Source organism: Daucus carota, chromosome 5 (genome assembly GCF_001625215.2).
Source record: "Daucus carota subsp. sativus chromosome 5, DH1 v3.0, whole genome shotgun sequence".
NCBI lineage: Eukaryota > Viridiplantae > Streptophyta > Magnoliopsida > Apiales > Apiaceae > Daucus > Daucus carota.
In genome coordinates this window covers 38,803,030-38,818,757 of record NC_030385.2, presented here as the reverse complement: position 1 = coordinate 38,818,757, position 15,728 = coordinate 38,803,030, and the positions used below count along the sequence as shown (strand labels likewise).

Genomic DNA, 15,728 nt, shown 5'->3' with positions numbered 1-15,728 from the left:
GGAAAAGAAGAAACGAACACCAGAAGCAACAAAGTTGACATATCTAGTTCCGAATTTATAGGAGTCAACTAACCATACAAAAATCTGGAGGAACTTAATTTTTTTACAGTTCCTTGCTGAGGAGCAAGTCAAAAATAGACATGCACCATTCGACTCCCATAACTTAAAAGCCATAGACTATCATGGAAGCTAATACAATACCAGAACAGTCTCAGATATCCTATGCCCTGCTCCAGACGATAAGAAACTCAGTTTGATGAACTCTGTTTAAATCTCATAATACTCATATGGGGGTGAGGAAAAAAATGTATCTAAGACTCAGGAACAAGAGTTGTTATTAGCTTGTACATGGTTTTTGGACATCTGACCATTTAGAGTTGAACCTGAGTAACATGCTAGATATAATTTATATTTGGATTCTTTTCCTCAGATTATATACTTTTGTCCATCTGTTGTTCTATCTCATTTCAGGTAAATTCTAAACAGCTTAGTGTTACAAAAATATGGAATGTTACAGTACTTATAATTCATCCTTCAGATTCTTGGGCTTGGCTTCTGTACTTTCCTTGGCCTCAGGCTCCGCGTCCGGGGATGTTGGAGTTGTGGCCGGTTTCTGGAGCTTAAATGGAACAGATGCATGTTTCTTAAGGAATTTGTAAAATGCAACCACTGTTCGATCAACATCTACAGTAATCTGATACAGCACAAAAAAGAAGGTTAATATACTTCATTACTCCAATTACATAAAATAATATTGCGGTGACAAGTGAAGATGAACGATTTACATACTGGATCAAAGCTTTTGTTTCCTGCTGGGAAGAAGAGCAGCGTTGGGAATCCATCAGACTGCATAAATAACAAAGGAACCCCCACACATAAGATACTGATATAAGCATGCTATTGTCCATAAAATATAAAGTAGCAAATATGCCAATGTTCTTGGTAATAGAAGTAGTTCAGATTAATGCCGATTAGAAATTTGTCTGGTGATACATGTGTGAGATGGACGAGAATTGGCAGTAGGATAACTTACATGACCTAAGCTCTAACATAGCAGATAGAACCCATTTGACTATTTGAGCAACAAAAGTGACAATTCGAAGTTTAACAGGTCCCAGGTATATGGGCAGATAGAGGTAGCAAGATCTATCAAGTTTATGAGTCAGTAGTCACTACTAGGATCCTATTATTACCTTTGCCCTAGGATGCTCATTTGTGGTACCATCCATCTTAGCAATCACCAGAGACTCGACACTCCGCAAGTGTTTCGCGAGCTTGTTGTATGTTGGTTCAAGAGATTGACAATGTCCACACCATGGTGCATAGATCTGTATCAAAGCCATAGGTTTGACGAATGGGGAAGAAATGCCACAGACAGGAGAATGAAGGGAAAAAATACCATGAAGCATTATTTATTAATTCAAATGGTACCTCAAGAAGGACATCTTTTGACTCATCCAGCACAAGTTCATCAAAATTGTTTCCAACTACTATTTTCACGTCACCGTCATTCTGTGTTGATTAAAACGTGGAAGGAAAGTTGGATGACATACAATAAATTACTATAAAATTTACTTGGAAAATAGTAACCACAACTCACAGTCTCCGGAATTGGATCTGACTTATAAAATGGTTTAAGCTTGTCTTCCACAAAGTCTTCCCCAAAAGCCTGAAGTAGAGATAAATAAAATATTCAACTGATAGATGAAATTACATTTTTTCTCAAATTAGTAAGAAGGCAAAAAAACCGGATATGGCAGACTGTTAAAGCAGATTGAAACATAAAAACATACCTTAATATTTTCTACAGTTACTTCTCCAGACAGAAAGAACTTCCTAGCATCATCGTTACCTGTATATCCAAGAATCTGCACAAAAATGGAATAATAGCTGAACTCTCTTAATATCAAAGAAGATGTTGTCATTCCATGAATGTATTAATAAACATTAATGAAAATTGAACATAAAACATACTTGAGGAGCATCTCCGGTAATACCAAAATAATCTGAGACAGGCTTTCCAACATCTTCATTGTCCATTTGCACATATACACAAATAAGCTGGATATAATAACCAATAAACATAATATTAGCCTTAATTGTAGCACTTTATTTCTGATAATTACGAGCTCTTATTATAACTTATTACATTTGTATACAAAAACTTAACATCTAAAGCATAGCAAGCAAAACCTAATTTCTCAGAGTGTTGAGCAAGAATAAGATCTGAATGCCGAATTTAAGATTTGCAAGAATTAGCAGCACAGGACAATTTTCTTTAAATAAAACGATACACTTGAAATGAAATCAGTAATATTAATTAATCAGCTTGAATACTTCACGAAAACATTATAACTTTTTTTGTAAATGAAATCACTTCTAAAATTTATAACTTATTTCAATTTATCAGCTGTCAAATAAATTGTATTATTCATAGTATATAAAAAACATCCCAAATACAATTAATGAAATCTGGGCTTATAAAAATTTTAGAAGCAGCGCGAATGAAGCCTAGGGTTCCTTCTACTCCACTTCCCACCACAACCAGACTTTATTTTAATTGACTTGATGTGCTACAACAATGGGAACTTCATCTTCTCCGCTACTCCATTTTTCCCATTGTGCGACTCATGCCTGACTTTTGACAGCCAAATCTTGTTGGGTCTGTATCACATCGTGTCGACACCTCCCATCAGTATGGCGGCCAGAAGTCACGAGTCGGAGAGAATTAAAAGAGACAGAAAGACTTCTTTGATTATCAAGTTAATTTTAATAGTACTCCACAACAATGACAAAAATATCTGATCCATGTATAATTTATGAAAGCTGCAGTCAAGGATATACAGTTGTGTACACCATAAAGAAACTAAAAGAAAAAACTTAAGAACATGATAGAGGAGATGGTAGCAATTGGCAGAAAATCCAACTGATATCAACCAAGTTATCTAAAAGATTATAAAAACTAAAGGAGTGGATCAAATTTGATAGGAGGAAAAATCAACTCACCTTCCCCTTGAAATGTTTTGCGGCTTCTTGAAATATGGGTAGAACCTTCTCTGTATCATTTAATGTGGCGAAAAGCAAAAGCTGACAAAAATTAAGGGTATATCAAAAGCTTATCCAGTAAATCTTGGTACCAGTATACGCAGAGTTCAAATATACTATAAAGGGTAATGGTTGTGAAAAATACTTGTTTCTTAATGGTGCTTTCGAATATTAAAGAAGCAGCTTCTCTAGTAAATGTGGTGACAAGAGGAAGCTTGTTTTCAAAAACAAATTCAGCTATTGCTGACTTGACAAAAGGACCATCTGCAGATACAAAATCTGGGATGAGAAAAATGTTCCTTGGCAAAACAAATCTTTTGAGGAGCACATGCAAATCTAGCAACTAACCATAATGGCTCACTTTCTCAGCCTCCTTCTTCAGCAAGACTAGAGCAGGAAGCTTAACATTATCTTCAAGTTTGAAAAGCTTAGCTACACTGGGATTCACAGTTTGATAGAAGTTAACATCATCTTCAAGTACTGAAGCAGCTGCAAGCTCATCACTTTCAGGACCCTGCAGGACAAAAGCAATTAATTAAAAACCATAGTTGTATTTTATCCAAGTATCCCAAATTATGGTATGAATCATGACTCTGAATAATTAATGAGAGCAGGAAGATTAAAAATAGCTTCAGCAAAATGATATTTTGGCAGCATCTCTGGTCCATAAAGGACACTGTTTCAATCAAATCACAATATTTACGGTTTAATTGAGGTGCCCATTACTCCCCTTAACACCAACATATGTGCTTCACACTGGTACACCTCACCGCATACTTGACAACTATCACATTCTTATACATCTAAATTTAGCCGAGTTGAAAAAATTGAAAATCAGTTAAACTCAGTTTAGTTTCGAAGAAATCACTATATGAAAAAATAGGGAGTACTCAAATGAGTACTTCGAGAATCGATCGGGTATTATTTGTGAAATTTAATTCAAATATTAAATTAACCTATCATATTCTTAGACGTACAAATCTTAAAAGCAAAAAGTTTTTTGCTATTCACTAATAACCTAATATAAATACCAATATTCTACTTAATATTTTTAACAATGCATTAGCAACATAATGTTCAAAAATCAATACCGCCTGCTTGGTTGATAATTCTTGCAAGTTATGATGATCAGCTATATATAGTGTGACAACACTAAAAATAAAATTGAATAATTGAATAAGCTAAAAATGAGGAATCTGAGTATTTAGCAGTTCGACCAAGTTCTATAAAGATTGAATTCTGAACTTAACAAGTATAAGTCGGCTCGAACCTTATAAACAAGTACTCAGACCAGTACAGTCACATATTTTTACAACAGTGATAATTAAAAACATTTTTCTCATTCTTTTTGACATGTTAAGAAGTAGGACCTTTGTACAAAGACAAAAAACTTTTGTCAAGGCCACAAAAGAACATTTTATGTAAACATAATACAATAACATTCATCATCAAACTCTATTTAGGTCCTAAAGTGTTGGAATTTAATCAAGGAGAACCCCGAGCATTTTTATCATGTCTCCCTTGTCCTACTCCATAAAAGGTTATATAACTTCACAAAATCAACTTAGAGAAAATGAGCAAAAGATAACATTTAAAACAAAACTGATATACATATATACAAGTGTTTCTTTACTTATGTTTCTTATGATTGTCAGTTCTATATGAAATCCTAGCAGCAAGATGTTCACTAAAACCCGACCAAGTTCCCAAACATTTGCATATCTGATGCATGGTTGATCCATATAATTTTTGCACAATATTCTACTTCGTGGTATCCTAATTTTACAATGTTTTGATCCTATATTTAGACTACTAGTAGTAATTTAGCTTGGATGCTTGCTGAAGTGGTGATTTTTTATATATGATAGGGAATTAAGAAGGAGCTAAGGACCTTGAGTTTTTAAATCAAGGCCCCTGAGCAAAACAGCCCCTTACTCAGGGCCTTAGGAGCATGTCCGGGCTTAGGGAGCATGTTCAGGGGTCCTGACTGCAGAGTAGAGCACACATTCAGGGGGTTGTGAGCACAAGCTCAAGCCTTGAACGGGACCAAAATTACTAGTTTCCAACATTTTTATTTCATTTTAATCAGGCTTTCTACACCATGTAAATTATTTGTAAAAGCCCATCCGAGTATTAAATAGAGATTCTACACTCTAAAATCTTGTAAACATGGTTTAATTATTAATATATTCTTTTTTTCTTCATACATTATGAGTAGCTAATTCAGCAATCCGGTAATTGGGTAGTATTCATTGATTAGCATGATTGTTTGATTGATTATATGTGATTATCTTGCTTTAGCTATTATATTATTGAGGGCTTAACACAATTAAGGGATTCGCGAACCCTAAGTTGTAATTAATAAGAATTGTGAAGATTCAAGAGAGGATTTACAATATTAGTACATGATGTAATAGACGTAATTCAAGTATTTGACTGGGAGATTGATATGAAGGTTAATGGGAGATTGATATGAGGGTTATGAAACAACTGAATCTTGGGTCTTAATGGTTTGCAATTCTATATTGATTGATCATCGGAGTAATATTCAACATATAGTTTTAGGCATTATATTGTATTACATTGTGGGCATGTTTTGGCAACCTCTACTTTTAAAAAATAAGTCCTTATTTTTTTTAGAATGCATCTTTTTATATATTTTTTAAGATATAAATGTTAAAGAGGTGCTTCACATTGTGATTTGACAAAAAAAAAAATAGGGCTTATTTCTGGGGGGGGAAGGTTAGCCAAACAGCACCTGTACACTAGAAGGATCATTTTTAGAAAGGGCTTAGTTATTACATAAATTGGACATTCAGCAAAACAAGAACCCTTGTTCTTAAATTATTTTCTAAAACGTTAAATCCTTACTTTTAATTGATTGTTGGTCTAATTTAGTTGATAGTAAAACAAGCAACCTTTTTCTACAGTTCTAAATATTAGGAGATAATATACTTGACTTAATATTAAGTAAGGCATTAGCTGTGTGACCAAGCTAAGCTTCTAATCCTGGATAGAAAAACACAGATGATTTAGATAAAAATGTTGCACTCTCAACATACAAGTATACTATTTAGAACACATTGCAGTGCCTTTGGCAACAATAAACTAAATAAATAACCACTATGGAATAGATTGAAGGTAATGAGTAAATACCACCAACGAGTTAAGGTATCCCAGAACAATTTTATCCTCGGATGTTAATATGCGTTCTGCATCCTCTGTAGTGGTTATGTTGTAGATACCAGGTCCTACCTTCTTCTTGATCCAAGTTACAATACCATCTCTGCATTGTAAATACAGCTTATTAGTTGACCAAGGAGTCACTCCGCATAAACAGAAAAAGTAAAAAAAAAACTGGAGGTCATATGGCAGCTACTTTTCCTGTCTTTCAGATGTCTCATTTTACAACAGTGTTTCATTTGCTAAATACAGTGTCAAAAACATCAGGACTGATCTGACTAAAGAAGACTTTAAATATAAAACTAATAATTCAGGTAAGTAGGAAAATATAAATACTTGATTATTGATTATCTACTGTATACCTGGCAGTAACTACATCCTTAAAGTAAAGATTAAGAACATTAATAGGTGACTTTTAAGAAATCTGGCTATGAGTTATGTTGCATTTTGAATAGGACCAGAGCATTATCACATATCACAAATATATCAATAGAAACAGCACACTGAATGAAATTATCAGCAAAACAAAGGTAGTAGGCATAAATAAGTGGGATAAATGTGTAAGATCATGTACAGATTATTAATCTAGCACGTATATTCAAGATCTCCATCCTAAAATGATTCAAATAAGGAGACAACACTATATCTCCACACTCTAAACATTTATTCAATTAGACTCGTTAGAAAGTGCACACACAAATACAGACTATACAGTATTCGATCAGTAAAAGATATACATTTCGTAAGTTACAGGTTTTATCTCAATTCTCAACTAATTAATAACCACCCATAATTATTATAATTCTCTGGATCCCATATTATTGATTTGAACTGCACGTAAGGCAAAATATAACTAGCTTACTTGGTTCTTTGGCCAGCATACACCTTATGAACGCCATCGACGAAGAAATAAATAGTCGGAAATCCTTGAACTTCATATTTCTCCGCCAATTCACTCTCCTCTGTCGCTTCGACTTTCGCAAGCACAACTTTCTCTCCTTTCAGCTCTGTTGCTGCAGCCGCATACTCCGGTGCCAATGCCTGACAATGACCACACCACGGCGCATAAAACTCCACCAACACATACCTATTCTTCTCGATGAACTCACTGAAATTGCCTCCGTTCAAAACAACAACGTCCGATTCGTCAAACTCGGCGCTCGATCCGTACTCGTCGAACTCCGATCCGGCCGGCGAGTCGAAGTCGTCGTAGTTGAAGTCGTCGTCGAACTCGGCGTCTGAATGCTCTGGATCTGAGAAGTGGGAGTCGTCATGAGACGCGGCGTCATCTTCGCCGGCGTCATCTTCGAGGAATGTGAGGTCTTCGTCGTCGTCAGTGTCGTCGCCGGCGGGAGATTTAGAGAGGGAAGGTGAGACGAGAAGAGAGAAGAGGAGGAGAGAGATGAGAGAGACGAGAACGAGTCGACTCGCCATTGGGGAGGTGAGGTAGAGAGAGACAGAGCGAGTTGAGATCTGAGCTCAGTGGAGTAGGGTTTAAAAGAGGGCTTGTTTTATTTTTTAGAAAGGGAGGAAAGTCAGCGTTAGACGATGTCGTTTGGGTCAAGTTGACGCACTAATCGCGCGCGGTCATGATTTCAATGCTTTGGCCGCAGCTAATTATCAGGTCATGTCATAGAACACTGCCGCTATTTCTTTTTGTTTTTTGTTTTCTTTTTGGAATGTATTTTCTCGGCTCTGTTTTGTTCATTCAGAAAAAATGATTATAGTGGAATGTTTAACGATGCTCCCTCCGTCCCTCTCATTTTTTATCGAATGGTTAGGCACGGAGGTTAAAAAATATTAATAAAGTAGTGGGAAAAAAAATGGGTGAAGTGGTGAGACCAATTTATTTTTAATGTTTAAAAATAATATAGTGGAATAAAAGTAGTGTGAAAAGAAACGAAAGTGGAAAAGTGGCGGAACCCATTGACTACTTTTGATAATTTTTAAAATATAAAGAATTGGATAGGACAACCCAAAAAAGAAAGTGTATATAAATGGAGGGGACGGAGGGAGTAATATTTAAAAGAATCGAAAGCACCCCTCCCCTTCCATACAAATTTGATATCTAAATCTGACTCTCTCTATTTCAAATTACATGTTTACTTCCGAAAAATCACATGATTTAACAAAAGCGAATATAATCGATTTGACAAGGCAAAAAAACAAATATAAAAAGGGATCAGAGGTAGGCAACAGAAAATTAGGACTTGGATAATTGGGGAAGAAAAGAATACATAGAAATCAATCGATTGAAACAAAATTTGGTTACGTTGTGTTTATATGCAAATTGTCATATCCTGGTATGGTTTGGCTGAAACTAGAGATCGAATACCCAGTCGGTTTATCGTGTCTTTCGGTGGGGATTTAAAGGTAAGTCGCGGTGGCATTGTCTGATGGCTACAAGCCTACAACTGCGACGACGACTTATTACCTAACATGGAAAATCATCAGAGAGGATAGGAGGTCGAGTGGGATTGTACAAGGGACTGATGGTCGGAGTTTTGTCAGACCTGGCGAGCTCGACGGTCACATGTGTCTCAATCGCACCAGCGGGGAGGATAAAAATGATAAATGTAAATGAGTTTTGATTGAGTTGTGTTGTGAAGTAGGTTGACATGAAAATAATATATATATATATATATATATATATTATTTTCTAAAAAAATAAATTGTCTAATGAATGTTTACAAAAATGTGACGAAAGGCATGCGAAAGGAAAAATTCAAAAACTCAATTACTTTTTCATTTTATTTATAATTGAGAGACATTAAAAGAAAATGTCAATAATTCAGGAATATTAGAATTAATTTTTTTTTATTTTAAAATTTTCAAATGTAATAAAAAAACAAAATATCTTAACAAGTTGTTTCCAAATACATATTAACATTTCCATGTTAACTAAATAATTAGAATCACATGCCTTGATCAAATTGCGCAAGCTCAGCATATATCATATATTATTATAGAAAAAAATTTTGTTACTAGCATTTTTCTAGTCAAGAATTGGAAAAATTACTCCCTCCGGAGACCAAGAAATGATGTAAGAAATGACAAGAAATGATGTAAGAAATGAGTAAAGTTAGATGAAAAGTAGGTATAGTGGTGGGACCCATTTATATTTAATAATAGATTTGAGATAGTGGAAGGAAGTAGTGGGTGTAATAGTGTTTATATTATTATAAAATGGAGATAGTGGAGAAAAGTAGTTGGTGTAATGATATTTTATATTATAAAAATTTACTACTTTTGGAATGTATACAATTGATGGGACGTCCCAAAAAGGAAACCGTATACAATTCATTGGGATGGAGGGAGTAACAATTACTAACCGAAGCCAACTGTAAAATCAAAAGAAATCAAGATCGGGTAAGATTTGAGCAATTCCCGATAATAAGATCAATCGGAAGTTTGGGAGGCAAGGGCGAAAATGATCAGCGTTATCAATCAGGTTCCTCAACATTTTACATCTTCATTTCCTTCTTCTCTATGTTCACATACACACACACACACACATATGTACGTGTTTGTTATTTGGGGAGAATGTGATGAGAATTAGGGTTACGCAGGAGCGCTTGCTTGGCGCTGCACTCGGAGCTCTTTTTACCGGAGCTCTCGTGTTCGAGCAACGGCGACGTATTTATAAGTCTATTTCGGAGAATGAAGCTCAATTTGCCTCTCTTACTCAGGTATGTTATCCATTATTATTTGCTATATTTGATATGAAAGTTAATATTTATTCAGGAATGATTAAACGAGTGTCTCTGTTTGTATTTTTTTCTCCCAGTATGAATGCGTGCTTATTTGTTGTGATGAATTTGACAATTCCGGAGCCAAGTGTATGGCATTCATTTGCCCAAGGAATAGAATTAACTGTTTTACTAATTAGTATTAACACAGGGTTTTGGTTCCAATTTGTATGCATTTGTATTGTACTATTTCGTAACGAGTGTGACCAGAAATTGCCTGTAGGATCCTCTATGATGTGGGAATGCGCAACTCGACATAGGGCCCTTAAAACGGTAAAACCAAATTCCAAATGATTGAGTGTCATGTAGACATATTTTTATCAGTATAACCATTTTGTAGCTATATATAGTGCTTTGGATTTGTAAGTTTTCTTCGAGGAGCTGAATAAACTTTTCTGAACTAAAGATATGTTGTTCTGAAGAGATTTAAATTCGTGACACCTAAGACCATTAATTGAAACATTCTGAATTCGCATACTGTGCTGTGGAGTATTAAGCTCTATGTATTCAGTATGTAATGAAGTTATATCCATCAATCTTCTTCTCTGTTTTTAAAATATCATTTTTGGCATCGAACATTGCAATTTGACACTTCAGAAGTTATCACTCTTTGCATATTCAAATTGTCCTTCAACAATATCGTCTTCCCTCACTTCTGCATGAACCAGTTTTACTTTAGTGCTTTCAGTTCCCCTCTGACAGATCTGGACTTTCTTTTTCACAAACAAATTATTTTGTGATAGCAATTACAGAAACCTCCTTAGAATTTTATTGATTGAAAGTTAAGTTGAGTCACTGAAACCTCTTTTTGCCTCATATTGGCACTTTTTTTTATCAGGTTATTTATTTGTTCAATATACTTGTATACTTAAATCATATATAGGTAGAGAATGAGGATGATAGCTTCACAAGTAAAGAATTACTTATATCTCTGTGAATCATGTATAGTATTTAAGGCTTTCTATGTGTACCCAAGTACATTTATACCATTAAAATGAAAAATGCTGGGATGAATCGTTTAACATGAAAACATCTGGGGCCTTCCTCTTAATAACTTTACTGAGGAATAAATTGGAAGAGAAGAAGGTACAACTTCTGAATCAGTTCTTTAAGGATTTCTTATATAAGTACGGGGTTACAAATGGGATTATTAGAGAAATAAAAGTAAAATCTTTAGCATCAGATATTAGCTGCAAGTCTGAGTAGTAGAAAATTTCTCTAATCTATTGAAAATTTGCAATTGTCTATTTTCGACAACAATCAGAAGATTCATGCAGAAACTGGCATGAATTTGAATTTTTTGCTCTTAAATTGAAGTGGTGTACAATTGTTTGTTGGTCTTTGCTGCAATCTCTATTACTGCGTGCTTTAAAGAAAATTTATTTGCCAAAGATACGACACATTGTTTATATTTTATAGAAAGTTCCTTTTATGTAAACCAGAGAAATATTCAACCATCTTTATCTGCAGTTTACAGGTTGATGTTGAGCACTTATGCCTGCTGTTGATTTCTGACTCCTTTTTTAATTGAACAGGCAATTTGCCTACTTTAGATACATATTATCAATTTTTTGTTTTGAACTAGCCGGAGTTTATTAAGGTTCTTTGCACTCGAATGTTCTGGAAACATGAAATTTTCAGGTTGATCACTCTCATTTTTTTTATAATGATTGACCGGATAGTCTCCGTGCTTATCTTTTCAGACAAAAGAGCCCATTTTTGAAAAACGCTCTCGTTTGGAGTTTGCACACCTATGGAACAAAGCAGTGGATCATACATTTGGACCTGTGATCGAGTCTCTTAGCTCACGTGGAAAGTAGAACTATAATTAAATTTCAGTGAGCTGTATGTCCCTTTCCTTTCTGTGGATTGTAATATATTTCCTTGCCTGATTTGGTTTTTTGAGGTAAGGAATTGCTAATTTTCTCTTCTTCACAAATAACGTCAATTTAAAACTCAGATGTTGTAATGTAATACTCAAACCCTTTACTCTTTATATGATCTATACACTTGGCAACCACTGTTTGTGTCAAATATTTTAAGTTCTAGAAGTGGCTAGTGTTCGACGTATTGCATTTTATTAATCTGATGAATTCAGTTTTTATTCAACACTCAGGAAAATAACTGAGCTTTTATTCCTGGTGCACTTTGTTCTTTCTTCTTCATATGCTTTTTTTGGGGTTGTGGAAATGCCATGAAAATATGGCATTGAAGTTTCTATAAGGATGCGGTCGTTGAGGCCCCACTGCGATCCGCTATTGACGCCTTATAGCACCTACCTATGCCTCACCCTACAAGTGCTACCCTCTTCAGACCAAACAGGGTAATTGATTTTATTTTATTTTATTTTTTTATCAAACATAAAGGGTTACAAGATGAGGCGATTTAAAAAATAAACAGACTATGATAATCCTACCTGCAGCTCCTGCACCTCTAATCTAGCTCTCTTTTGTCTGCAATTCAATATTATTCTCCAGTTCAGATCGAACCCACAACAATCTCTTTTTTTCTTCCCTCATGTTTACACTGCTCCATTCTTTTTGGGTCACTAAGAGTTGTGTGTTCTTTTTGTTGTGATGAACTCTCTTCTTCCGGTGACTCTCTTTTCTTATATAATATATTATCAAAACTATAGATTGCATTTAAGTAATTGCTTAAATAGTATTTGCTTCATCCCAAATTACATGTCCCATTTGAAGATTTCACGTATATAAAGAAGTCTTAATTGTTGCAAATTTTTCTGGGATGGAAGGAGTATTATTAGTTTAGGCTCCTGTTCAAATAAGAACAGAAGCAGTTTGTGTGAGAACACGTGAGACCAATTGTTGTCACCTGTTCCACACATCTTTCTGGATCAAATTGTTCAACAAATCTTAGAATTGCCTACAAATTGATCTTACACTGAACTTAATCTTAATAGAGATGATCTAGCAAATATATATATGCGTGTGTGTAATAGTGATCCAATTAGTATGTGTATATGTGTGTGTCTGTGATGTATTATATGCATGGTAAGTTTATATTGTATAGAATAAAAATATATAACTTTTATTTCTCTCATTATATCACTATGTTTTATTGTTTAGTCTGTAAATAATAATTATGATTCAGAGTTGGTTAATGGTTTACAACCATCTAAATTCCGATTCGTGGTTACCAGCCTGTAGAGAAATTGTTAATCTTGTATTTTCTGTTTAACAAAGTTTGCAAAATTTGTTTATAACTAACATGCGCAATATTATACATTGATGTATGTAAATCGGTATATGGTTTTTGACTGTGTAACTTCACTGGCAAAATACGGGTCTTCATGGTAGTCAGTAGTTGCTACACAGGACGCCCTAGTAGATGCCGCATTGATCTATCATTCTGAAGGTCCTGCTGCGGCGTGAAGGTCCTTTAGTGTCGCGGAGCCGCAATGTGGCAAAACTTCAAACTAGCACGAAACAAGTAGGTCATATAATGCGACTTGTCTATATTAAAAGACCAAACTGTGGGGGTTCTGCAGATCTAATACTTATGAAGTATGAATTGAATACCAGTGAAGTATGAATTGGACTTGTAACACCATCACATGACATTAGGACTGGACAAACATATTTGGTGGTGTATACAATCCTTACACTTGATAACAATTCGTACAAGCATTGAGTTTGTTTCTCTAAGTTAAATAATTTGTCTGTCTAGAAAATTATAAATATTTGAACCATCTAAATAAGAAGAGTGGGACAGTAGATATGCATCAAACATGTTCCAGCTTCTGTGTTTCCGATACTAATAATACACACATATCAGAAATAGGACGACTCTGCAGGAATTTCTAGCCTGGGTTTGAGACTTTTGGCAGCATATCAAGCTTCAGCTTGAGCGGTGTTACTCTTACTCATATTAGCTTGTCGCTTGGTCATGACATAGTAGATACCCATTGCCAGGATCACAACACATACGAAGCCAAAGATTATTCCAGCAATGCCAGCAGCAGTTAATCGTCTGCCACGGCTGTAATGATCTGGTGTGAATCTGCTGTCATATGCCAGGCTTGACTGCACAGTCGCTGATAAGTGCAGTGGGGGGCAACCTGATGCAGCGCATGGGTTTTCAATGCTAGGATGCTGATGATTGTTCGGGTGGAAAAATTCAAATGCAGCTGGGGAGAAGGCTTCTGGGCTGGAGTAAGTGAGACCATGAGGGGATCTTGATTGATCTTGAGCTATAGTGATGGACAGTAAGGCAAAGCCGATGAGTAGGAGAAGAGGAGACATCAGTGCTGTGCTATTTAAGAGTTGGTGAGTGATATATGTTTTGTCTTGAATCATTTGGGATGTCTTGAACTGCGTTTTATAGGCCCGTAGGAGGTGTGTTTTGCTTTTTTACTTGTTGCTTGGTCCTCAATTCTGGTGATGACATTATCTTTTTAGAAGGAACACAATTATGGGGTTATGCACTTATGCTCTACAACATTGCAGGTTAATATGTTTTACCCAATTTGCCCCTGAGGTCAACTTAATTTACATATGTGAGTGTTATCCTGAAATGAATAACTGCTACTGCATGGAAATGATACCTGAGTTTAGCAGGTTCATTGATAGAGTAATCAAGTCATTCTTGGGTGAAAACCTATAGAAACTGATAGAGTACTTCCTCCGTCCCTTTGATATGTATACGTTTGGATGGGACACGGAGATTAAGAAAAATGTATAAAATAATATAAAATGAGAGGAAAGAGAAGGAAAAGTGAGTAAAGTGGTGGGACCCATCAATATATAATTGATAAATTAGTAAAAGTGGATGAAAGTAGTGGGTGGTTGAGATTTTTATATTATAAAAGGTTACCAATTTGGGAAGGTTTTGAAATATATAGAATTGAGTAGGACATCCAAAAAAGGAAAGTGTATAAAAATGAGAAGGACGGAGGGAGTATATGTTTAGAGTTATAATATCGCAAATAGAAGAGGGTATATTTGTAAATTAAACAGGTATGATGAATCATGAATGGCATTGTTCCCAGATCTGCTCCCAACTTGAGTATTTAGTGAAATGGATAATTGAGTGAGTAGGGCATCTGGATTATGTTAAGTAAATCATCAATCATATAGATTAACAAGGCGATGAACCAATATACGTGTTATATGTGTGCAATTAGTTAGTGATAATATATATTTATGTGTGCATAATTACATTTCGAAGTGATGATGATATTAATTCAGGGAATTAAAAAGAAGGGGGGAAGCTTTATGGGGTTTAGCTTAAGCTTGAAGGGGCAGCAAAGTTGTCATAATGGTAGTAACAAGTCATGTGATGGGGAGTGTAGTGATATTGTTATACTAGTAGTTTTGTTGCAGTCTTTTATGAATTGCAATTATCATCAGAGTCTCGAGCGCGTGCTGAAGCTTAGCTGAAATCAATGCACTCCTCTTCTTCTCTGTACTTTAATTATGATCATGCCCTTCTCGTCATGCCTCAAGTTTGCACAAGAAGCTTGAGTTCCGTTATTAAGCCTTGATAAATATTCGTGATACTATTATGTTGCACCTCTTGATCCAGAAGGGTTGTGAATACTTGAGAAACGTATTAGATTTTCATTAACTGTGGTTCTTGTACTCCCTCCGTCCCAATCATTTGTATACAAATGGTTGGGACACGGAGACCAAGAAAAATGGTAAGAAATGAGTAAAGTTAGATGAAAAGTAGGTAAAGTGGTGGGACCCATTTATTTTTAATAATAGATTTGGGATAGTGGAGGAAAGTAGT

At 35.2% G+C, this 15,728-nt stretch overlaps 3 protein-coding genes across 3 annotated transcripts; 1 reads left to right on the top strand and 2 right to left on the bottom strand.

Moving 5' to 3' along the window:
* Positions 1–19: 19 nt before the first annotated feature.
* Positions 20–7,784, bottom strand: LOC108223692 (protein disulfide isomerase-like 1-4). The gene is made up of 12 exons (XM_017398070.2): positions 7,091–7,784; positions 6,202–6,331; positions 3,394–3,559; positions 3,191–3,309; positions 3,007–3,087; positions 1,975–2,061; positions 1,794–1,868; positions 1,601–1,669; positions 1,432–1,512; positions 1,194–1,328; positions 790–846; positions 20–694 (listed from the first exon to the last, which is right to left on the bottom strand). Exons 1-12 carry the CDS (start codon positions 7,660–7,662, stop codon positions 521–523), a joined length of 1,746 nt encoding a protein of 581 aa, XP_017253559.1. The 5' UTR covers positions 7,663–7,784; the 3' UTR covers positions 20–520.
* A 1,735-nt stretch (positions 7,785–9,519) lies between these two features.
* On the top strand, positions 9,520–11,936 carry LOC108220100 (uncharacterized). The gene is made up of 3 exons (XM_017393770.2): positions 9,520–9,679; positions 9,798–9,917; positions 11,681–11,936. The coding sequence occupies exons 1-3, from the start codon at positions 9,659–9,661 to the stop codon at positions 11,795–11,797; spliced, it is 258 nt and encodes an 85-aa protein (XP_017249259.1). The 5' UTR covers positions 9,520–9,658; the 3' UTR covers positions 11,798–11,936.
* A 1,892-nt stretch (positions 11,937–13,828) lies between these two features.
* LOC108220099 (uncharacterized) lies at positions 13,829–14,239 on the bottom strand. The gene has a single exon (XM_017393769.2). It carries the CDS (start codon positions 14,237–14,239, stop codon positions 13,829–13,831), a length of 411 nt encoding a protein of 136 aa, XP_017249258.2.
* Positions 14,240–15,728: the final 1,489 nt, after the last annotated feature.

Bases quoted from the DNA above. Each gene is read 5' to 3' on its own strand.
- LOC108223692 (XM_017398070.2), bottom strand. From the start codon at position 7,662: ATGGCGAGTCGACTCGTTCTCGTCTCTCTCATCTCTCTCCTCCTCTTC. The intron at 6,332-7,090 runs GTAAGCTAGTTA...TTTACAATGCAG, and splicing joins TATGCTGGCCAAAGAACCAA to AGATGGTATTGTAACTTGGA. The intron at 695-789 runs GTATGTAAATCG...GTGCTGTATCAG, and splicing joins GAAACAAAAGCTTTGATCCA to ATTACTGTAGATGTTGATCG.
- LOC108220100 (XM_017393770.2), top strand. From the start codon at position 9,659: ATGATCAGCGTTATCAATCAG. The intron at 9,680-9,797 runs GTTCCTCAACAT...AGGGTTACGCAG, and splicing joins TGATCAGCGTTATCAATCAG to GAGCGCTTGCTTGGCGCTGC. The intron at 9,918-11,680 runs GTATGTTATCCA...TTATCTTTTCAG, and splicing joins AATTTGCCTCTCTTACTCAG to ACAAAAGAGCCCATTTTTGA.
- LOC108220099 (XM_017393769.2), bottom strand. From the start codon at position 14,239: ATGTCTCCTCTTCTCCTACTCATCGGCTTTGCCTTACTGTCCATCACT.